This window comes from Cinclus cinclus, chromosome 2 (assembly GCF_963662255.1).
Source record: "Cinclus cinclus chromosome 2, bCinCin1.1, whole genome shotgun sequence".
Taxonomy (NCBI): Eukaryota; Metazoa; Chordata; class Aves; order Passeriformes; family Cinclidae; genus Cinclus; species Cinclus cinclus.
The window spans coordinates 113,900,182-113,925,539 of NC_085047.1; the positions used below are offsets into that span (position 1 = coordinate 113,900,182).

The 25,358-nt window shown below is 39.9% G+C and overlaps 1 protein-coding gene across 2 annotated transcripts in view; it reads left to right on the top strand.

Moving 5' to 3' along the window:
• Nucleotides 1-9,280: 9,280 nt before the first annotated feature.
• Nucleotides 9,281-25,358, top strand: part of DSCAM (DS cell adhesion molecule) — a 365,785-nt gene continuing 349,707 nt past the window's right edge. For both annotated transcript variants that reach the window (XM_062515218.1, XM_062515217.1), the window contains exon 1: nucleotides 9,281-9,398. In XM_062515218.1, coding sequence (XP_062371202.1) covers nucleotides 9,296-9,398 — 103 coding nt within the window. In that variant the 5' untranslated portion in view covers nucleotides 9,281-9,295. The remainder of the gene's footprint in view (nucleotides 9,399-25,358) is intronic.

A 25,358-nucleotide genomic window follows, 5' to 3' on the forward strand; every position in this document is an offset into this window, starting at 1 on the left:
ATCTTTTCTGTTTAGATTTTTATTTTATCTAAATAATCTCAGTGGTCTCTTGGCTCCAGACTTTCACTTTGATTAATATCTTTTAATTTATCTATATAAATATTTCATGCTGGATTTGATTAATCAAATGGATGAGAACTAATTTTTCCCTTAGTTTGAAATAGTTATTCATTTAAGACCAAACTTTCCACTTGCAAAAACATTATATGAACAGCATTCAGTCCTTGAAAAGGGTACGGCGGGTGAATTAAATATAAGTATCAATTAATTGTTCAGAGACATTTTATTCATATTTTTGAGTGTGCTGACTGGTCTTCAAATGATCTTCAAATGGCCAGTTGCAGAATGTGGGTTTGGAAGAACATGAGGCCCAAAAAGACAACTTCAAAATCACACAAGTGTTATTTAAACTTACTAAAAGATGAAGAAGCACATGATCAAAAGGAATTATGTACAACACCAAGGCTCAGCATTGCATTCTGGCACTGAGTTGAACAGACAAAAAATTTTCTTTTGTTTTGGGAAAGTTTTCACTTTTGGCATCTTTAGGGTAAAGGTTCTTGCAGATGAAGCAGCCTGAAGGGGCACATTGTGGAGGAAGGGAAGAGGACAGATGGTTTCATGGTTTACTTTTGCATTTCTTTATTGGTGCTGATCCCTCCTTGTCACCAGAGCCCAAGCTGGATGCAGTGCTGTAATTTAAATGTAGGATCTTCTCTCTCACACCTTAGTGACACCCCCCTTCTGCCCAGTAAAAAGGAGGATTGAGAAACAGCAGATTCAGCCTGGTTTGCCTTGTGAAGCCTTGACAAATCCCTCATAGGCAGGAATATCACAAGAGGTTTTGGCTAGGTCCTTGTAGAAGACCTTCAAGTGCTCAGCATGCACACGTGTAGGAGCTGGAGACCTGGAGGAGTGACCTGCCTGAGGGGAGAAAAGGCCACCTCTGTCAAAACAAAAAATGACTCCATTCTTAGCTGTGCCAATAGCTGCAGGTGTTGGAAATGTCAAACCCAAGCTAAATCTTCATAGCTGTGTGTCCGTCCTGGTTTCACCTGCCCAGCCTGGCTCCCTTGCTGAGGGAGATCAGTTCACAGCCCTGCAGAGCAGCTTGTAAAGAATCAGTTTAGTTGAAAATAGATCTCTCAAATGCCAACAGAAATTTTGCTGATGTATTCAGCACTTTGCTAAGCACGGTAGCGTTGTCTCGACTGAAAATCAGGAGAAACCTCCTTGGCTATAATGCTTTGTCAGTTCCCCTTATCACTTCAAGCACTTGAGAGTAAGGAATGCTGATTGAACTTGCAAAAAAATTATCCACCTCCCATCTTCCTCCCTCTCTCCCTTCTGCTTTTCCTTCCCCCATACCTCTCACCCCATTTTTGTAAGAGTGAGATCCTGGCATCTATTGAGCTTTAGACTCCAGAAGTGCTTCTTGTCCTTTGATCTGATAAACTGCTGATGTTCTCCTTTAACCACCCAGCCAAGGATGCAAATCTCTGCCTTCTTGCCCCAAAGTGCTTGCAGGTGCAGGTTGTTTGTCACCTTTTCATTCCAGCTGGGGCACCTGAGCACTGCTGAGGTGCAGCCTTTCTCTTGTTTCCCTCAAGAATTATTGGTTTGGTAATAAATAACCCTTATTCAGGAAGAATCTTTGCCTTTTCTTCCCTTACTCTCTGGAATGATGTGATCTCTGTCCAGGCCAAGTGCAGTCACTCAGCTGAAGGAGTTTTTGGCTCTGCCTTGGATATTATTTTCTCTACTATGGTTGTCTTTTTTGTTTCGTTTTCATTCTTTGGGTATTTTCTTTGCTGTTTTATTTCCCTAACTTTCATCAGCTTCCATTGCCACTCTCCCTTGCAACTCTTAGTCTGAATTGCTTCTGCTTTCTGAAAAATACAGTGTTTAGTTGGATCATACTCTATCATTAAGTGTCATGTAATTAATTAGACATCATCTTTGACTTTTCTCACTTTCCATTAGTTTTCAGTAAACCACTTGTTCTGTCATTCAGCTAATCCCTTTCATCCTATGGAATGCTGAGGAGAAATATCTTTTTAATAAAAGCTTCTGAAATCCCATTTTTGTCATTGGATGCCTCCAACGTAGCTCACACAGTGAATTCCACCACAAAAAGCATCTGGGCTGTCAGCATTGTGTATAAGTGTGTGTATTACAGCACTGTGATTATTTTCCAGGGATCTTGGTGTGTTTGTGGCTGCCATTAGGATGAATGCACAGCAGATGCTGGTTTAAAATGAAGCACTATTGTACTGGCTGATGGACGCAAAGTTTGTCAAGAGTAGTGAAAGCTTCAACAGGGGATACAAAGCAGCTGGAAAAATTCATTGTTATGTGCTGCTGGTATGAGTCTCTAGTTCAGCTGTGCTGTGTTTAATTGGGAAGTTAGATTCTATGGAAGTGTCAAACAAAGTTCCTGATATTCTCTATTTTTATGGTGTTCATAATTTGGTATTTACCTCTCTGTTCTTGGCCAGGAAATCTACTGGATTTGCTTGGATATCTGCTAAAAAGCAACACAGCATAATGAAAGCTGGCAAATGTGAACTATGTTTATTACTTCTACGTGCATGTCTTGTTGGCCAGTGGAAATTAAATGCCCTGTTGATTGTTTCATTTGTATTTGTAGAGAAAAGCTTGTACAGCAGACGAACAATGCTAAATTGTTTTTTTTTTTCACAGTTCTCTATTATGTTACCAACAATACCGTTCTCTGCTTCAAAGTGCAACTATAATTAGAAATGTGATTATGTAAAAATGGCACCATCTTATTCATTCCTTCTGAATGAGGATTCAGCTTCTTCTTCTACTTAGTTTTATTGTGCCTATATTTGCTTTCCAGATGCTTGTGCTCCTCTTGGGATTGCACCCTCTAGATGGAACTTTCTTGTAGGGGACTTTATTCTATGCTGGCACCTGCCTCATCTAAATGCAGGAGCTCAGCACCAGAGTTGAAATTTCTCCTTTCTGAACCTCCTTTCAACCTTCTCTGTGCCACTCATTTATCTGTCTCCTGCATGCCAGACATCTTTCTCTATTGGAGAGGGTGTCTCTCTTTTATCAGTTTCCAGGGATTCCCAGAACCAGTTTTGCTTTCTTTAGAGTCTCTCCTGATGATAATTAGAATGAACACCTTCCCACTTTGCATCTTTGCAAGATATCAAAAGAGAGAAGGGAAAATAGTCTATTTTGTGCTCCAAACTATCGTAAAATGCAGTGGCAGAGTTAGACAGAGAGTTCATGGCTTAACATTAGGGTTGCAAGTTCTTTCTGCAGAATAGAATCCATCTTGTGCAAATGAAGGCAACCCTGAAATCTCTCTCATCATTGCTTGCTGGGATCTCCTCCAGCAGGGTCAGTCACCTTTTCATAAGCTGACCCCTTACCAGCCTTGCTTTAGCAAATCCTGTCAGAATCTACTGCATTCAAGATACAGTAAAACATCCAAGTCTCTGTGTTTGTGTCAAGCAAAACCGACCAGTTTTTTTTTTTTTTTACAAGTGAGCACCATATGCACATATAAAGCAGATTTGTGGTATTGGAATATATCCTACCATTTACTGGGAAACAAAAATTATGTGCTAGGCTTATCAGCTCTTCAACGGAGGTTAGGAAAGTACTTTAGAGGAAATGATGGGGGGCCTTTCAACCACCTGGAGACTTCAATCCCTCCAGTGAGAGCTGAATGGCAGAAGTGGTTCGTCTGGTGCTCTGACTAATATTGACTCTTTCCAGTGGTACTCAATCTTCAGCTAAAGGTTGGGAGTGGGACTCCAAGGAGTCACATGGGTGGCAGAACCAAGATTATCAGAGGCACCTAGGTTTAGAGGTCTTTTCTAGAAAGACCTGACCAAATGATATAAAACATTTACTGAGCTGTATCTGTATTAAGTATAAACGTGAATTACAATTAAGGAGTTACAGGATTTTTTTTCACTGTTTGCTCACTTCTTTTTATTACTTTATAAATAATTTTTGCCATGGAAAGATTGTAAAAATGAATTTAGGGATGCTACAAGAAACTGCTTGTGTTCCAGGCAGAAATTTAGTCTTGAAAATTTCATAAAGGCAGATTACTGATAGATTTTTACAGGCTGTACCAAGAGTGCTGCCTCAGCAAGTGCAGAAGTGAGTGGATCTGAATCCATTTACACCTGAAGGGATTTCTCATTTTACTTTTGGGTGTAAACCACTTACTGTGTTTAACCTGGTGGTGCTTTCTTTGAAAATTAGAATAATTTTATTTTATTTATTTATTTATTTATTTCATTAGACCTGACATTAGCATCCAGATGCTTTGATTACCCTCCCTGGGCGCGGCGTTTGACTTGGCGTCGTTGAATCGTTTCGTGCGCTGCTGAAACCTCTCGGGTTTTCAAGGTCTGTTCTTTTTTTTTCTTTTTTTGTCTTGCAGTTTTCAGTGAAGAGCTACATGCCAGTCTCTACTTTGTCAATGCATCTCTGCAAGAGGTAGTGTTTGCTAGCACCACAGGGACTCTGGTCCCCTGTCCAGCAGCGGGGATCCCCCCGGTGACGCTCAGATGGTACCTAGCGACGGGCGAGGAGATCTACGATGTCCCAGGGATCCGCCACGTCCACCCCAATGGCACTCTCCAAATTTTCCCCTTCCCTCCTTCAAGCTTTAATAACTTAATCCATGATAACACTTACTATTGCACAGCTGAAAATCCTTCAGGGAAAATCAGGAGTCAGGATGTTCACATTAAGGCTGGTAAGTAGAATCTCTTATTGGGTTTGGATGGGGTTGAGGAGGGAGGGAACTTGGGCGTTTCAAAGAGTAGCAGCACATATCAATCAAGGGAAGTTGGCCAGAAGTGTAACCTCTAAACTCTTAACAATGTTAGGAAATATTGTGAATCCTTTCCTCTCCTCCCCAGTTTGCATTATTTTGCTGCTGAGAAGTTAGTTTCTCCAAAGATCAGATGAGCACAAATATAAGGAGAAATGAACTGATAATCAAATCAACGATCAAACCATGCTTGTGCATTAAAGAACTGTGTGAGCAAAAGATGGATTTTGTATGTGGGCTGGAAGAGAATAGGGATGTTTTGCCCTAAATCACACCTCTACACCCTTGTTTGTGGTCACTTGTACTTTGTTTTGAGATGGAAGTTTGTGTCCCCTGCAATGATTCAGCAGCTGATGTGGTCCATGGGCGGTGCTTTCTCTTTAAGCTAAAATATGCAAATGAGCAGAATGGTTTTTGCACCTGTTTTCTGTACTGACTGGGTCAGCCAGTGGGGAATTACAGAGGGATCAAATCCAGGCCTTTTGTTACAGCACACAAAAACATGAGTGCACGGCTTTGGAAGATTTTGGTCTATCCCCTACAGTTAATTAAAATATTCAAACAAACAAACAAAAAATAGTCTGGGAGCTGACCCTTGGCAAATGCAATTCCTTGGAAGCTCTTTATTATTGGTGGAACTATGCTAGGCTTTTCTCAGAAGAGAGCGACCTTTCCTCTGGAGATTTGTCTTCACAGGAGTTTCACAGGGAAAAAACTGTGAAGAGTTAACAAGTAGATTTGCCTGAGACTTTCTTTTTAAAAAATGAAATGCATTCTCTTCTTCTTAACAATAAGTTAACATTCAAAGATCTGTAGTTTGTAGGCAGCTGGGATGCAAGAATAAAAACCAGGTTTCCATGAAATTCATGTCTCATTAAAATTTTAGTCCAGAAAAGTGGGTTTTCTTGCACAAGAAGAATCCACTAGAAACAAATTATCATGTTACATATATGGAGAGTTCTATGATGGTTGATGCTTCTTATGAAATTATTTAGTTGTCCATAAAAAAAGAAAAAGCTTGAAAATCAAAGATTCATATGAGCACATTGTAACCAACTTTATGTTTGAAATTTGGTTCGGGTTTTTGAGCTTTTGGTTTTACTGTCATAGATTTGAGGGCAAATTGTCTGGTAGAATTATATTTAGAAACAACATAATATTTATTTTTTATCTTTTCTGGATTTGTTACTGTGTCTCCATTTTGAACATCTTTGGGTCAGAATTTTTTTCCAGGATTGCTCTCCAATTTTTACATTTCTTAGATAAACTAATGTGGTGATACAAAGGAGGCTAAAACTTGCAGTGTTGCTAGCTAAGGTTCTGAACTGATGTTCCTTTAGGGGTAAAACATTAATCCATGGAACCCCAAAACAAGACTTTTCCCTCTGCTTGAGAAATGAACCTTGTAAATAGAAAAAGGACTTTAAAAAAGGACCTTGCTGTTGGTAGTTTAGGTGCTTGGTTCAGGAGTTAACTCTTTTTGCCAAGTCAGAAATGTCCCCTTTACCTCTTTTCTTTCCCTTTTAACCTTTTATCCCATATCCACTCATTTCTCCATTTAGCTCAATTTCTCGGTTGATGTGAGGTTTGGATAACGAGTTAAATGAGTTCCCTTCCTTCACATGAGCTGATGCTGTCCCTGTGCCTGATGGCAGGGCGCAGATATCAGTGAGCATCTTTTCCAAGGGCGCGTGTAACCCCTCAATCACAGGAAAACACAGCTTGGAGTCTTCTGTGCATGGCAGTCAAGTGTATTTTATGCTCAGATGATAAACCCTGGCTTGCTCAAATTTGAAATTAGAAACTTCATTTCTTTACATAGCTCTTGAAAATTATTTCTATTCATGTGAAATCTGACAAATATTTCAGACTGGCACTAAGTAATATGATTTTGGGGTTTTGTTTTCTGATTTCCTCCTTCCAATGCACTCCAACAGCAATCGGTTTGCTAAGAATGCAGAAGAAGTCAGTGGATAATCTGGTCATAGCACAAAGACTAATATGGTTCTGCCCGTTCTCAAAGTCAGCTTGAGAAAGTCTGGAGCTCATTTACCACTTTTCCCAGGAGTATGGGCAGCAGAAACAAAAAGTCCAGCTCACAGATAATTGTAATTGTGGTTTTGCATGTAATTTTGGATATAGTGCAACAAACTTTCCCCAACTCCTCCTAAAAATCCTAACCCCCGCACCTGGACACCCAAACCTAATCCTCTTCCATGCCAGTCCCACATGGGAGTAAAGGTCTCCAGTTTATCATCAAGCTCTCCTATGCAGTCATGACAGTGAAGAGTCTATTTTTTTTTTTCTTTAGCTAAGGCTGACATTCTCATATAAATTAAATTAGTGACCTGGAGACTTGGGACTTAAAAAAAATAGAAAAAGTAACAATCAGCAATTTATTCATGGAAGCTGTCAAAACTATGATCTGGAAATAGCTGAGGAGCCTCGTAAATCACGATAATGTAAATTTTTTTTAAGCAAGGAAATGAATAAACTTCTTTCCAGTTTTTGTGCCCCGCATGGTTTCTGTGTCAGATTTTATTGACAAGATCAGTAAGTACAAATACCTTCAGCAGTGAGTTGGGATATTGCTGCCTTTCCTGGGAATGATGGCTGGAGCAAGAGCACAGACACAAATCAGCCTCATTAAGATGATCCATGTGCCATTCCCTGGGTGTAGGACAAGGCTTGGGGAATTATTCACCACAGGGCAGCCAATGCAGAAAAGTCACTGCATTAAAAGTGTTTATAATATCAGTTTAACAGTCAAAACAGGGTTAAGAATCCTAACCTTTCATTAGAAATCCATTATTGACTTTTTAAAAAACTAGCAGTGTCTATCTTGTAATAGAAAATGGATTTTTTTTTTCCTTTTCAAAAAGATATTTCATTTTTAATTAAAAATATTTATTTTTAGTTAGGGCTTCTGAAAGTTATATTCTTATAGCAATGTTTGCGATCGAGAAATTCAATCTTACATTTTGCAATGGTAACAAAGGACCTGAAAATTTGACGCCGTTTGCATTTTGAAGACTGTGATTACATTTAATCACTCTGCCTTTTATTTCTTGAAATACATCCTAGGTGGGGCAGATATTTAGAAATTCCAGCGCTCCTGGTGTTGAGAAACAATCTTTTAAACTCTAAAAAAAAAAAAAAAATTGATGACTTTTCAGATGGAATCAATGGGGCTAAATTCATTTGTATAATAGCTTGGTGTGTGTTTGTGGACACAAAACGTGGGCAAGAAACGTCCCTGTAATGTGGCAGCTCAGCATTGTAACTTTTGAAATAACTTTTACCCTCAGGCAGGTGCAGGTCTCAGACACACAGAAATTTCTAATGCACTCATCCCATTGAAATGGTTTGTTTTGGCTGTTGTGATTTGTGATTTCTTTTTTTGGTTTTTTTTGCACCTTGACCTTGTGTTCCCTTGGAGAGCCTGTGATGTGCTCGTCTGTCTCACCCATTCAGTTGCTGTAGAAGATGTAGAACTTCTGCTTGATGTAGAGCTTCTCTCTCTTCTCTGCTCTGCCACCTTCTCCATGAACTCTTTCTTGCTCACAGAAATGCTCATCCCTCACTGTTCATGGAACTGTTTCACGATTTCCCTTCTTTCCATTCTCCCCCCCAGTGCCACTTCATCTCCTCCCAGCAATATTGTTGTGGTGGGAATGATTTTTCCAGTTGTGCTTTTATCCTCCTTGTCCACCCAGTTACTCTTTTTTTTTTCTCTTTTTCCATTAAATTAATTATTTCCGACTCAAGACAAATGCTATGCTGATTCTAAACATTTTTTTTTTAATTGTGTTGGATTTTATTATAACAGGGTTTTGTTTAATATAATTGTGGCTTTGTGTCTGTTTTTTTTTTTTTTTTTTTCCATTAACTGACTTCTTTCAGAGCTGGTCAATCAAATGTAGCTCTCGACGTATTCTCATTTCTCAGTGTTCCTGACACATATTTCTTTTTTTCTCTCTGTCACCTGCATTGATTTTTTTCCTTCAAAATCCTAAATGACACTGACCTTCTCTTCTCCCCTCTGGATGTCTAATTCACACACAGCACCTGCGAGTGCCTCTGTGCTCTTTGATGGAACAGAAAACCCTTCATGAAGGGAGCTGTGGCTGGGAAAACTGCACAAATAACATAAAACATAACACCGTTTCCCACATAACTATGCAGTTCCTACCCGAACCTCCCAGAATTAGGTGAGGGAAGAGCACAGAGTAAGGGATGCAGATTTTGAGGAAACAAAAAGATGTGGGAATGCTTTTGTATCAACTTGTAATCAGCCTTGTAAATGTGAGTCATTCACTGCAGTAAGAGCACACAGCCTGATTCTGGGGGGCACTTTGCAAGGCTCACCCAGGAATGGGGCTGCAGTTTATTTAACAAAGGCTCCTTTTTGTCCCTGCAGTTTTACGGGAACCCTATACAGTCCGTGTGGAGGACCAGAAAGCCATGAGAGGCAATGTAGCAGTGTTCAAGTGCATTATCCCCTCCTCTGTGGAGGCATACATCACTGTTGTCTCATGGGAGAAAGACACAGTCTCGCTTGTCTCAGGTAGGCTCTTATGGCTTTTTTTTTTTCCCTCCAGCTGGCAATTGCAGAGATGTTTCCTGCTTCTTCCCCCTCCCCCCCCCCCACAAAATGCCTGATGTTTACCTTGGTTCAATTATAACTGAGTGGGATGTCATCCTCCCAGAAATGTATTTCACTTCAGCATTGTTGCATCCCTGTGATTCTGTGAGTGTGACATGAAGGCTTCAGACAGCCCTGCTCTTCCAGCCTGCTTCAGGGGAAAATAACATGTTTTTTGTTTTACACCAGACATAAAACCAGCTTTCGGGTGCTGTGGCAGTGGGTTTGCATTTTAACTTTGATAAAGAGCTCCTGCATGCCAAAGAAATTTGAGTGTCATAAACATGTGCTGGGTTGTAATTGCTTTTAGTAGCGACGTTACTCTCGGACTAGAAGAAATCCTGAGTCCAAATTAGTTTGGTTATGTTTAAATGAGGTATGTAATCAATATTTATAGTTTCATAGCATTTTAATCCCAAATACCTTCACAGATAACAGTGGAGGCTTAAGCACTGCCTATAGCTGAACACATTGAAGTGAAACAATCTGTACTAAAGCAGTTATGTGCATTAATCTATTTGCTGACAGAGGGAGAAAATGCGAGGCATTGTTCGGGAATTTGGGCAAAGAAAATCTAACATTTTGAAGCATAAATATTGTAAGAAATCCATGGGAGAATGAATAGGCAGGAGAAATATTTTCAGTGTAGAACATATTTGAATTATATATAATGCAGGGTGCAGCTGTTGTTGCACATACAAATGATTTATATGTGCAGAAATTGGAAATGTATTGTTCCAGGGCTGTGCAGAATGGAAAAAAAATAGTTTGAGTTAAATGTTGCAAAGTCTACTCAGGAATATGTTTGTGTTTATGATGCTCATCTGTGTGGAAATATTTCTGTGCAGCTCCTTATTATGTTAATAATTTTTATTTTCTGAGAGATTGTATCATTGATGGCGATACCTGTGTCTCTGTATGGCTCATATTATAGATTTCATTTCTCTCCATTCTTTATTGATTCCTGACATCAACTTGAAATATTTTTTAAAAAAAAAATTATAATTCAAAGGACTTTCTGAGGATTTGGTAAATATTTAACAACTATGTAATTGATGATCTGTTGTTTTATGTTGCTAGTGCACTGTTTAAGCTTGGTAAATTCACTTCCTTAAATTTACTCTTGGGTTTTGATAATATCATAATTTTTTGTCATTGAGCAATTGCAGCTGGGTGTGTTTGCACAAAGAGGCCTGTAATATCTGAATTGGTGGATTCACCAGCGCTGTATTTATTGTATTTAAATGCAAAAACAAGCTTTCCATTATTCTGTATATATTGATTCAGAATTATGCTTAGGGTTCTCTAAGCTGTGATTGCAACTATTTAACACAACAGTGGATGGATGTGTTTATTTTGCTTCATCTTAAAATAATCTGCTACATGGTGCACGTACGTCTCTTACGTGTGAGTCTTGGCTGGAGGAAAAAAACATTAATTTCTTCATTTTTAACTACCTTTTATTTTTTTTCCTAAGTTTATTCATTTTGTATTAGAAAATCTGCTTGTTTTCTCTGGAAATGTAGATTGAGAGGACAAAATGTGGTTGTTGATTTTTTTTTTTTTTCTGTGACTTCAGCATTAGTTTCCTTAATGCACCCTGTGACAATGGTTGACAAGGCGACAGTCATTAAAAATCTATTACAAACTTTAGCAAGTTTCTTATTATCTCACAATCCCTCAATTCTGCAATTGGGAATTTAAATGAAAATAAAACATAATTCATTAGAATGGATGCTATAAAAAACCCCATTTATGATTTTTTTTTTAGTGTGAAAGACCAAATTCTTTTGGAGAAAGAATTGTAGGCTAATAAGTATTGGAAAATATCAATATTTTTTTCCCAAAAAGTATTGGAAAATATCAATATTATTTTCTTCTTCTGTTTTTCCTTATAAATTACTGATTTATTGGTTATTCATTAACATCTTCTAAAATGAGAGCCAACTTGAGGGGAAACCTCTACTGTGAAAGGAAAGAACATAAAGAAGAGTTATAAATATATTTGAGAGTGATACTTTTCATGGTTTGAAGAGAACAAGGTTTTTATGGGGACAAAAAAGGTAGTATTTATTGAAAATCAAGAAAAGCAGAGAGAAAAAGAAAGTGTGTGAGTGGAGAGGATAAAGATGAGAACATTTTCTGAAGGGAGCTGACAAGAAAGATGGGGAGAGACTTCTTACAAGGGATGGAGTGACAGGACAAAGGGGAATGGCTTCAAACTGTCAGAGAGCAGCTTTGGATTGGATATTAGGGAGGAATTCTTTACTGTGAGGCTGGTGAGGGCTTGGAACAGATTTCCCAGATTTGCTGTGGCTGCCCCTGGATCCCTGGAATGTTCAGTTCCAGGTTGGACACTGAGGTTGGGAGCAGCCTGGGACAGTGGAAGGTGTCCCTGGGTGGGATTCCAGGTCCCCTCCAACCCAAACCATTCTGTGATTCTTTCATTTCCACTGATATGATACAAACATTTCAAACAGAAGCCACAGAAGCTTTTTTTAATTATTATTTTCTGAAGGACTTAAACTCCAGTGCAATTCATCCAATAACAACCCAGAGTAAATATTTCATATACCTGTCTATCTGTAGTCTCATTCTGACTATGAGGACAGAAAGATCTAGAGATGTAAGATGTACCAGAATCCTTTATTTCAGCAATTATTGTTGTAGATGCCAGCTTTTTTCTTTCTCTTTCATTTTTTTAAATAGCAATGCAATATTAAAAAAAAGAAAACCAACAAAATCAGACAAAAAACCCATGATGTTTTTACTTTTATTGGGTAAAAATATCCCACCTTTTGAGAAAGAGCATTTTAGAAGGATGCTCCTTGATTAAAACTGTACAATGTTTATGGTCTTGCAACAGTGTGCTATCCTGGGCATATCTGTATATTTGGTTTTCAGGGATCACAGTGATGTCCACAGTAATCAAAGTGTGTAATAAATAAAGCTGGGCAAGAGCATCTTCTGTTTCCTGGCTGCAATTTTATGTCGTGCCTCCAGGTTATTGTAAAATAATTGGGATTTGAAGCATATTAAGACCTATTACCTGAGTGTTTCCAAGGAGTTTCCCAATAAATCACCCCCCATGGTCAGTAAAGGGGATGATGCCCATGTTTGGAGCCAGAAATACCAATTGCTGTGAAGTTTCCATGTGCAAGGACAGCTGCAGCTTGGAAAGGTGTACAGGAGTTTGTTTGTCTGTTAGGGAACAGTTCCAGAATTGGGGTTTTGCTCCTACACTTTCTCTTTTGATGGGACAGCAAATCTGAGGCCAAAAAGCTTTTACAGGGTGTCCTCTAGGGGTAAAAGCAGCAAGAAAAAAAAAATTAAAGAAAGACAAAACCAATTATTTGGAGGAATCCATTTAGAGGTAAAGCAGAAAACACTGAGCTCCAACAGGAAATATAGAGAAATCTTTTCATATTGGAAAATTCAATTTTGAATACTAATGGTGAGGTGGCATATTCAGCCCTCTCCACTGGGTACAGCTGTTTAACAAACAAACTTTTCAGTGGTGTCTCACAAGCTCTGAAGTGTCAGCAGAATTAAGGATTGATGGTAACCATGAGAAGTCTCAAGGGGCTCACACAGAGCAGGTAACTGCTGTACCAAGTTCTGCAGCTGCAGCTACAAGGTCTCTTTTTCTAAAATCCTTCTTTTCTGTAGAATTTTGCATTGTCAGTTGAGTCTGAAATTCATTTTAATTACAATAGGGAGAGCAAGGCTGTGCAGCTTGCTCTTGTACCCGTAACTAAATCCTACGTGTTTTCATTAATGGCACTAAACAGAAAAGGTTAAATCAGCCTAAAGTATTGTGCTCATCCTAGAATCACCCTAGAATATCTGATGGATAGCTGCACATGACTTGTTCAAAGGTCAAACTTCCTTTGCCTCTTCTTGCTTTCCTTCACAAACCATTCCCAAAGAGAGAGACTTTTGGAATCAACTTTGTGATGACCTTGTGACCATTGAAAGCAGACTACAGGACCAAAGAGCTCAGCAAAGTATATTTTTTGTAATAACAAAAATAATAAAAAACCCCATAAAAAATAAACCCAAGGGACAATAGGAAAATATAGCAAAGTGCCACAGCACAGACTGTGCTTCTGCTCCTGTTGAACAACTGCAAGGCAGAGGGGAGCCAAGCTCATTTCTTCTTGACACACAGAGCTCTGAAGCTGGTCTAGAAGGGAAAGTGAAATAACTGCTGATTGTGCTTTGCCCAGGTGAAAGCACAGAGCAGAACCCACTCATGTCTTAATTAGTCCCGGAGAGAGCAAAGGATGGATGTGGTTATAGGGGAAGGAGGGCAGAAAGGAATTACTGGAACTGAAGGTCAGGGTAAGGGATCAGCCAAGAGAGAAGAGCAGAATGAAGAATGGATGTAAACAAAGACTGAAGAATTAAGTTGGGTCTGTCACTGCACTCTCTATTTCTGTCAGGAATGCCACCTATCCTGATCCCAGTAACTGCAAGGGATTTTGAGTCTGTCTGTGTCTCTGAACAGTGCCAAGAGCAAGATCATGAGTAGGCTTGTGCCCTGACCTTTCTGAATTCCCATTTTCCTGTCTAATGACACACCATGCAAGAATCTTTCTGATTTATACATGGGCTGTGACTGCTCAAAAACAGAAAAAACAACTAGAAAAAGGGAGAGACAGATACTACCAACTGTGCACAGTGGCATGTTTGAGTGTGCAGTGGAAGAACAGCAGCTCTGAGGAGAGGTGGGTGAGCATGGATGGAACACGGCTCCCTGCAGGGCTGTGATTGACGTGCTGGTGACAACTGATGAGCCTTCCAGCCAGCCTCATTCCCATCAGCCAGGAATTAGTCACACTGGACCACTGCTTGAGAAGTGTCACCGATGTACACTGACCTACATTTGGCATAATGAATTGCATTATTTATTTACACACAGTTCCTCAAGTCTGGTCTTTGAAAGGCTCGGGGGCGCTTGGATGTCTTTCTGCACAAAGGGCTTTTCTGACCTGCTGGGGCTGGCACGAAGCAGTCACTGTTTGCCAGGAGTTATCACGTGGTGGCATCTGAAACACAGCACTGCACTTTTGGGCTCTGCTGGGGTTTGGGGATTACAGCAATGGCTCAGTTTGCACAGAGCTGTTTTTTCAAGCACGAGGTCCGTACATAGTGCAAGAAAAAAAACCAAACTCTGTATGGAGAGTGCTCCTGTGTGAAGTCCTGTGAGCAGAATTAGATTATTGCTGGTGACCACGGGGATTAAGCCGTGCCATTTGACTGAGGCTGGGTCTAGTAGAGATGAGCAATGATGTTTCTTGCTTTGCTTTGATGTCAGTGTTTAACCAGAGCTGCAAAAACCCAAGCATTCAACACATATTTAACCTGTGCCCCTGAATTCTCTACATGCAAGATTTCTTCTGTTTCCAGGTGCAGTGAGATGGAGATTAATTTTTTCTTATCATTAATATTAGCAACACATAGAAAATTTATAAAAATCTGCACGAAAACCACCTTCTACCAAAAAAAAAGGGTCAGTGAGGTTTAATTCTTCTCTTCAAAGTTGTATCAACACTCAGGAAGTACAGCAGGCAAATCTCTCCATCTGCTGAACTTCCTTGACTCCCTGGAAAACTGATGGGAGCAGCATTCAGCCATACTCAGGTCAAGCTGCAGGTTTGCTGTTACAGTAATGTGTTTTCTGAGGTTCCTAAAGACATGTAAAGTGCACTTGCCCATCTCTAAAGACAATATATTGCTTCCTCACTTTCTCTTTCAGCAAGGTTCTTTTCCTGAGGGACCTAGGAAAAAAAAAATATTTACTGCATTATTTAAGAAATGTCTAGTTTTCCATGTTTTTCCTGAGAGCTCTGCTTTTTTAAGAGGACAGTGTGTTATTGAAAGTGGAAATTGTAAAAAAATTAGCACTTCCTGCTTATGCAAACAATTTTCACACTTTCCTCTGTCTCATGAACTAAAATTGTAGTACTTCAAACTGTTCACTGAAGGAAATTATAAGTAACAAGCAATAGGACAAGAGGAAATGGCCTCAAGATGTGCTAGGGGAGGTTCAGGTTGGATATTGGGAACAATTTCTTCACAGGGAGGGTGGTCAAAACAAGCTGCTCAGGGAAGTGGTGGAATTGCCATCCCTGGAAGTGCTAAAACCACATGTGAATGTGCTACTTAGGGAGATGGATTAACTGTTGGACTCAGTGATCTTAGAGGTCTTGTCCAACCTAAACCATTCCTCTGTCTTCTCTGGGCTCCATCTTTGCTTCCCGTTCCTTTACCTTGGAGTATTTTGATCAGGTGAATCATTTTAAAGTTATGTCTCTGGTATGGGTAGCATTGGATGCAAGGATTGTGACAGCCTTGTGGGAGTCGGGAGTTGGGAGGGATGAAGATGGAAAGCATCTGATTCACATGTCAAAAAAATCACTTTTTGGTAGCGTGGAGGAAAGTGAGCAATGTGGTTGTGGCACAGGAGTGGTTTCTGATCATTTAATCAGCACAGGGAAGTGGAGGTGTTAACATCACAGAGCCTGGTATTTCCCTGTAGAGGGAAATTGGGGATTTTCTTCAGTGTAGCTGCATATTTTGACTGGTCTGGGGGCAGAGAATATTGGCGGCTGTTTGTGAGAGATGGAGGAGAAAAAAAGCTTTCAGTGATTAAAATCCAGAAAGTCAAAATGTGTTTTGTTTCACAATATCCAGCAATTTTAATTCTAATGGGATTCACAAATAGTAGCAGTGGCTTTGACATTTCAGTAATGAAGCATGTCTAGGGGAAACGTGTATCATAATTTTTCTTTCGCCTCTGTTGCTGCTGAATTTTGGACAGCCCTTCATTGCCATCAAGGCTGGGGACCCTTTCACTCTTCTCACTTTAAAACAAACCAAAATGCAAACCCAACAAGTCCTAAATCCTCTTTATCACTTTTTCTCCTCAACTCTGTAATTTATTTCCTCTCTACTTAAATTGAAGCATGTTGAAAACTTGATTTGATTCAGGCCCTCTTTAGAATTGCTTTTGCCTTCTTGAGAATTAAACAGAGAGAGAGAGAGAGAGAGAGAAGCAAATGTGCTTCTGGGTAAAAGCTTCAGATATTTATTTTTTTTATGATTTATGCCTTTCTCTCTCTTTCCATCTCTGTATCCATCAGTATGTGTATACACATACATATACATATACATGTACATATACATGTACATGTACATGTACATATACATATACATATACATATATCCATGGGTCTGAGGCTCTGTTGGGCCGTGCATAACATTATCCAGCCTGGTGCCCAAACTGTTCTGTTTTACCACCTTGTTATTGATGTTGCCAGTCATGAAGAGGTTTCTTTCAGCATGGTTGAATTCAGTGACACAGTTAGTCTTTCACTGGAAATATCTGTGTCACATTATTTTCTCTCCAGATTTGCTTGAAATTTCTTTTTTTTTTCCTGGGTGAATCCCATTTTATCACCTGGCCAGCTTTTTCTATCCCCCACGGTTCCTGTAATATTAATTCTCTCTGGGGCTTACAGAGTCTTCAAATAAATATGGCCTGCATTTAAATGAACTTGATGCTTTTCAGCTCCTTATTAAAGGTGAAATAAGAGCAGGCTGACTGCTAATCTTCCCAGGTGCTCACTCAACATTCTTCCATTTTATCCTTGCTCTTAGTTTACCATTCTTCAGGCATTTTTTAGTTCATAGATGTTTTCTTGAATACTTAAGGCAATATTTTTATCATTTTGTTTTGATTGCAGTTTTTGGGGTGGGGGTGTCTGATTTTATAGACAGCAAAGCTCAGTGCTGTCACATTTGGCATCAAAATTCTACAAGCAAGGACAAACTTTGATTAATCAGTGTGCTGGTTTTAGGTTCAGTTTTATGATTAATATTCATTTTTGATTTTTGAAATAGTGATTGCAGCAGTGTTTTCTTCCTTATAAATCTTCCCTGCCAGTAGTTTGTGATCTTGTCACCTTCCTGAGCAGCAGTGGATAAGGAGGTGACCACACTAAGCACAGTGTTCTTGAGGTTTCCCATCAAAACCCAGCCTAACCTGAGCAAACACCAACGAGTTCTGACAGCTTTGATGTGAGGAGACAAAACTGATGCATGAGATTCATTTTAATGAGTGTGTGCCTCACTACTGGGAATCCTTTCTGGCTGTGGACGTGGTTTAGCTGCACTCTGAGGGGAGCAGAATGGCAAAACTGCCACCAGCCGTGATTTTTAGGTTATTTTTAATACATCCAAAGAGATATCTACAGGTGACATCTGGAAAAAAAAAAATAAGCCAGAAACAGAATATTCTATTGTTGTGTGTTGTACCAGGTAACTGATTCCGATTAAAACATCACTGTGGAGCACTGTGCTACAAAGCTGATAAATCCACAGTTTTTTAGGGCTGTAGATGGTCATACAATTCTCATTTGGTTTGCCCTCCCTGTCAAGAGTCCAATTTTAGTTGAGATACTCATTAGAAGAATGACTCATTAGAAGGAATTGGAGGTGCTCTCTGGTAGGGCTTTGTTTCATTTGCTGTGCCATCAGTGCTGTACCTGGGCTGCTGATCTGTAAAGACACATTTTAATTGCATGTGTGTTTTCCCTTTGGAGGAAGGTTACAATGGAGGCCAGGTGACCTTTTAGTCAGAATCAAGTGAATTTTTAAAGCCTGTGATCTGGTGTGTAGAGTTCAAGCTGTGCCGGGGCAGATGCTCTGTCCTGCTGCAGAAAGGTGGTAGATGCAAAGGATAGCATTTTATGTTATGAGTAGTTGCTGTGCCAAAAAAATCTAGGAAACTTAAAGCCAGTGTTGTTTTTCTTTTTTTTTAAAGAGGGAGAGTACAGAAAAAAAAATTAAACTGTTTAGATGTTCTCTACTGCCACCAAAATTGCATTATAATTGCAATTGCAGATATTTTTCACAGCAAAAGTAGCCTACCAGTTTATTTTTTCATGCTTTTTTTTTTTGTTTGTTTACAATAAGTCCAGCACGTTCTTGCCATGCAGTCGAACGCTGGTGGTGTCCAATGAGTTGAAATGTTTCCTGTGGGCCATTGGAGACCGACGTGATGCCAACGCTTTCAGCTGCCAGAGGAGTGTGATCCACAGAGACCTGTCAACAAAAGCAGGTCAACAGGATTGAGCAAGGCAAAAAAAAAAAATCAATAAATCTTTGAATTAATCATGCAGCTGCCAGGGAGAATTATGGGTGCATGAAATGAAGGCTGTAGGTATATATCTATGGCAACTTATTCTCTCCTGCCTCATTGTGTCCTTTTCTGTGCCTGCAGGTTTTCCTTTCCCTGCTGCCATCTGAATGGCTCTGTGTTCATTTGGGTACCTCCACGGATTACTCACCATTCATTTTAAAATAACCAATTCCGTTTTGATTACAGAAATTCCCTTTTCCTTCCTCTCTGTCTATACTGTCACTTTTCTCACTGTTGCGTGCGCTCAGCAAGAATTAATCCCGGGATTTCACCTCGGGGATTGCGCATCTTGTGCAGTGAATTGGACCGAAAGCCGCTGCTGCCTGGGTGAACAGAGGAGTTCAAAATTCATGCCGGTGCTGCAGGTGAGGGGACACAGCCTCGTGAGCCCTTGTGCAGCGGCAGGGCTGGGAAGGAGCCCTGGGCCAGCTCTTCCTCCCTAGGGGATGCCCAAGTCTGCCTCACCGGCACATGTGAGCACCTCTGCCAAGGGGACTGTCCCAGCCCCTGCTCCCTGGAGCTGGACAGACCCGGGATGCAGCCATGGCGAACTAAAAGGGCAGCTCCAGGGACTAAATTTGACACTGGGACGTGCCTGGGAGGGATGTGTGGAACTGAGAATTCAGAGGTGCATCCCGTGCCTATCTCTGCGCTCTGCCTTCATTCTCTCCTCCTCCTCCTCCTCCTCCTCCGAAGGATTTCTCTCTCCCTGCAGTGCCCAGGAGGGATTGTTCTCTACAACTTTCCCCATGCAAAACTCGAGCGCTTTACTACTGCAGCTTCTGGGCTGGCGGCAAGTGAGGATGGGGGAAATGAATATCTCGGCATCTTGGAAGCGTTTGTGCCGCAGAGGAGGCAGAGGTGCCCGCTCGGTGCCCGGCTCGGCTCTCCAGCTGCACAGCTTGCTCCTGCACCGTGCCGAGGATGTGTCCTTGGCTCCCTGCCCGGCCACCGGGGCTGCCTCCCTTCCAGCTGCCTGCAGCCCAGCGCTGGATGCTCACTTTCACCGCGAGCTCAAATTCATTCTCCTCTTTCATCCGCAGCTTTCTTTGCAAATAGACGCTGATACTCGTAAAATCCCCCAGAACAATTGCCCTGCTACTTGTGGAAGGTCAGGGCAGGCTCCGTTCAGGGATTGCATATTCCAGCTGACACACAGCGCTCTTGTTTTTCAATTGCACGCTTAGGGAATTTTTTTTTTTTTCCCCTAAAGGTTTTTTGCCCCCTTCTCCATTAAAACGGAGAATCAAATTCCTGGCACACTCAGGAAATACATTGCAGTCCAGCTGTGGAAGTGATTTTTTAAAGTTCTGAAAGAACAAAAAGACAGATAAATAGATTATGGTTTTCTAGAGGAAGCAGAGATTTTATTTTTCTTTTTTTCTGCTCTGCTTTTGCAAAGCATTCTGCTGAATACCATTGTTTAGTAAAGCCACATTTCATTCTTTAGAGAGACATAAACCATAGGAAAGTAACATCCTTTTCCTTCTGATATTTGTCTCGCAACTGATCCTCCAGGCAATACCTGAGTGATAATGATGGAAGAAATATTTCCTTCTGTTCTCTCAGACTCACATTTGTTTTCTGCCTCCAAGAGTGCATTTTCTGTATTGAGCACTGAGAATCCTTCCACGTACTCCATCTTCCCATCCAATTTAAAACTCTTTTTCACAGAACACTAATTAAAATGTATTTGTTTAAAAACTAAAAGGTATTTCTGATATGAAAAAGTAAAAATGGCACCAACTCAAATGCTAAAAATCACCATGTGGTTATACACAACTAGACAGTATTAAAACTCATCTCTTACATTTACAAAATACTTGGCATATTTGAAAAAATAATAAAACTATAAAGATATATTCAATTTAAGCAATGTTCATTATATTCAGTGTCTTCCAAAACCAAAACATTTCTGTAAAATAAATTTCCAATATAAAATTTCACAGAAGTCTCTATAAGCACAGATATTTTTCCATGTATGTGCAACAGAATTTAAAATATTTTGATATATACTGTATTTATTTGATATATAATTAGGAATTTATTGCAAAATAATAATATGTGGAAGCATCTACTGCAGATGTAACGTAGAGGTTAGGAAAAAAGCAGCGGGGATAGAAGAAAACTGAAAAATAAAAAATGCTAAACTTGTATTGCATTTAAATGGAGAAGTCGTAGGGAAGAGTCCAGAGGAATAAGGAGATTGATCATCTACGTAAGACTTTTTGTTCTGCTTAAATGTTTTCTGAATTCCTAAGCATGCTGGATATCATGAAATCCTTGTGCTGAAAACAAACAAGACATTAATTTTCTTGGAAAATTTCCATTAGAGCAACAGAAGCAAAGTTGATCTGCTTTTCATAAAATGCACATTTATGACCTGCTGAAAGACAAATTCAGGTCTGGGAAGCAAAAGTGCATCCATAAATAAGAAGTGATGGGATAATGTGTGCTGTGTCACAGCAGCCATTCAGCAGTTTTATACAAGGGGTGAGGAATAAAAACCCCTCTGAATGTCAGCGGCCCAACAAGAGCTTGTGAGATGCTCTGTGTGTTTTCAAAAGGGATCTCAGAAAAAAAGAAGTCATTCATTGGATTTTGGCCTTCCTTTTCTTTCATGCATCTTCTCCTTTCTTGCATGAGCTTTGTTAATTATTAGGATTTCTTTGCACCCTTATCAATGGTTATTCATAGCACATTTTAGAGCTGACTTGTTTTTCAAGTGCTAAAGAAATTTCGTATCACAAACTGTCAAAAATCAAGGGAGCCTTTATTTCTGCCTGTTTTGGCATCCCTCTTCCTTTATGAAAAGCCCAAAACTTCTTTTTGGTTAATTGGAATTATCACTCTTGTTTTATATTGAAGGAAACTGAAAAGCAAAGAAACAAAACTTCCTCAGTTTTCTCACTGCAAATCCTCAGGCAGCATCTCCTAAAACCTTATCCTTGCCTTGCCATGGTTCCTGTTTCTTCCCAAGTAATAAAATATGAAGTAAAAGAGATTAAGTGTGAAGGAAGCTTAGGAACCCTTCACAAATTGGTGGGAGTGTTTTATACAACCAGAAACAAACCCACAAACCAATGCTTCAGATTTCTGTTCTGGAGTTCCCTGTGTGAGGAGGGAGAAGTCCTCTGGGAGAGCTGGGATAATTATGCGTTGCTTATCATTAACAGTAGCTAAAAAAAGTTATTTAAAAGAAGATGAAAAGTGCTGTCTTTGTTTTGTTGCTTTCATTTAGATTTATTTTCTCACTGCAGGTATTATCTGATGCCTGATAATAAATTGTTGGAAGGAATCCCTGGGAACAGAGGGCCATAGTTATGAATGCCCTAAATTTTCCATCTCCACCATCCCCGGACCTTCATGTTGTTTTAATTAATGAAAATTAATTGCATTTAGAATCAAAAAGCCTTTCCTCCTTACTGTTTTGAAGTGCATAATTCTCATCTCTCTCTCAGGATTGATGTCCTTTGCTGCCAACTACTTTATTAGAAAAAATGTGTATGTATTTTGGCTAAAAATGCCATCTTCTTATTGAAAAAGTTATGTTTCAGCCAAAGCAAATAAATAAAAATCTGCAAAGGATGCAGGAAGGACAGAATTTTCCTTTCAATATTTTCAAAATTGTGCATTTTCCTCTTTTCATTTCAAAGTGAAAGTTTTTTGAAATATACCCATGTAATTCTCTAGGAAAAAATTATTTCTTAGAATAAAGAAGTTGCATGGATTTTTATTGATTGCTTTGTTCCAATACCAATCTTAGCAGGTTATTTTTGCTGGTTTGGTTTTTGGTGGTTTTGTTCAGTTTTTTTTTTTTTTCTTTTTTGTACTCCTTTTTTTTTTTTTTTTTTTTACTTTGCTTCATGAACTCCTGTTGTGGGAGGAGTATTTTGAGCGAATTAACACATGGACATTAGCAAACTCTGTCATATTCAGATAGGTTATTTTCTGTGGAAATCAATTGCCAGAGCTCAAAAAATTTTTGTGTGTAGCCATTTAACCACACCATTTATCCGGGATGCCCTTCTTAAATAAAATCAATGCTAATTTTGCATTTCCCTAATGGGAGCCTATTAAGCTGAGTACACAGGCATTTTTAACCACAGACACATTGCAGGGCCAAGTCAGCACTGGATTCAATCTGGTGTATTAATGAGGAACAGGGAAATTCTGTGTCTGGATGACTTGGTTACTGGATTGGGAAGGTTCAAATGCTTCCCCCTCTAATAATTCAGCCAGTATCTCTTTTACCGTTATTATGGAACATCATTTAATGCTTCTGCTCAGGGTTCTTTTCTTCTGGAGTTCACAGATGCCCATAAAATAATAATATGGGTTGGAACTTGGCTCCAAATTATTTTTATTTGAACAGCAAACAATCTATTAGGCCACTGAAGACCTACTGGCTTTCAAGCCAATATGGACAGGAATTTCAAAGCAGTCTGAGCTGGCTGTGTGACTGAATTCCATCTGAATGGAATGGAGAAGGAAACTAAAAGAGCAGGGAAAGAAAGAGTAGTTTAGATTTATTATTATTTGGGGAGGGTTTTTTTACAAGAAGGAAGAGAGTAACTGAGATCAGAGTGGAACAGTGGCAAAATGCATGGGCAGAAATTGTGTTCCTCACACTGTGCTCAAAATCCCATTAGTTTTCTGTCCTGTCACCCTGGAAGCACTGGGGAGACACTGAGAGAAGCAATTAGGTCAGGTCTCAGCCCAAGCAGCTGCCTCTGACACGGTCCAGCCGTGTCCATGTGTTCCCAAAAGAAGAGGGATTGCTTCTCTCCACTTCTGAAATGCCAGGGGAGAGGTCAAGCCATAAGTGCTGCAGGCTCAGAGGAGCAGGGGATTCAAATAGAGTTGTTTTCCAGTTCAAACCTTATTCATTAGGAACTTGAATATTTCACACTTAAATAAAAATTGTATGAATCCCCTCTTACTTTCCCTCCCCCCCCCCCCCCATTTCCCAGTATCATTCACCTCTTTTATTAGAATAAACATCTGAATTTAAATAAAATTTGTGGTAACATCACCCCCATTCCACACCCTCTAATTAAGGACATTTTAGAATTTGCATAATATCTGCAAATGAGAAGTTGTGGAGGGAAAGGGGTGGGAAGAGCAAACAGCACAGGTGTTCTGCTGCATTCAGTAACTTAATGCTGGAGGGGAAAGGAGGGATAAAATCACCATATTCTCCAAATTTTCACCCCCCCTTGTGTGTGTGTGTTTTGCATGGGACACCATGTGGGAAGCAGTTCTGGACAGAGGCTGAGGAGAATTAATTAATTCTTTCTATGAATTATTTCCATTAATTATTTCCCCTTTGCTTATTCAAAACTTTGTTACCAACCACTCTGTTATAAATCAACGTATTTCATCTCCCACTTTTCCCAGGAAAAAAGCAACAGGAGCAGAGGGAACAGCCTCAGGCTGGGCCAGGGCAGGCTCAGCTGGGACAGCAGCAGGAATTTCCCCATGGAAAGGGTGGCCAAGCCATGGAACAGACTTGGCCATCCATCTCTCTCGTTTACAGGGGATGCACCTCATGCAAAACCCATTTTTCTACTCCTAATCCCATGAGATGCAATCAGGAGCTGCCCAGGGAGGGATTCCGTGTGGTTGGAGCTGTGCACATTGGGAAGAGCAGCCAGAACATCTGAACTTTTCCCCTCCTGATTTCTCTCAGCCTGGCCAAGGTCCTCATTTTGAGGAATTAGCACAATGTGTGAGAGGTCACTGCTCCTTGCAGGGAAAGTTTTTTCTGGCTGTTCAGAAGTTTATGGGCTCTGGGGGTTGAAATCCTTCACCTACAAAGGAGGGGTGGAAATGTAACATCTCAGTGCTTCCCACTTTCAGCAATCTGTGGAGAAGCACATCCCTCAGGGAGGAATTTCCACATTTTCATTTTCAACACCGGCAGGAATTTCCCCATGGAAAGGGTGCTCAGGAACTGGCAAGAGCTGCCCAGGGAGGTTTGCAGTGCCCATCCCTGCAGGTGTCACCTGGACGTGGCACTCAGTGCTCTGGGCTGGGGACAAGGTGGGGATCAGGCACAGCTGGGACTCCGTGGGCTGGGAGAGGTTTTTTTTTGTCCCCATCACCCTTGGACACCAGTGCAAATACTCCTTGGATGTATAAAATGTTGAATCTTTATATATGGAAAAATGCTGTTTTGATAAGTCACGAGCGTCTTTCAGTGGCTTAAAGGATATTAAAATGTCACAGCCAAGCAACTCAGCATTCTTATTCTTTATTCCTCTCTTTGAGGACACACTTTGCAAACTGTGGAGGAAACAGATAATTTTCTCTAGGAATTAGGAGAATCAGAATATTGTTGTACTGCAGTGAACAATTAATGATATTTATCTCTCACATAAGGCTTTACCCTTTTCCTATATAAATCTTTTCTGCAGGAGCAATTTAGTGAGTGATATCTCCATTTTGCACATACAGAAGCTGAGACACTGCATGAGCCCAGGGAAAATATCAAATCTTCTTCAGAGCTTTACTAGATTTAAAATTATGTGAGTATTGTTGAGGACCCCACTGTGCAAACTTTCAAGATGTTTCTCTCACTAACTTCATGGTTTAAGTTTGATTCTGTAGAGCTTTCTTAATTTTGGTTATTTTGGGATTTTATTTAAAATACTTTATGACATGAAAAAATA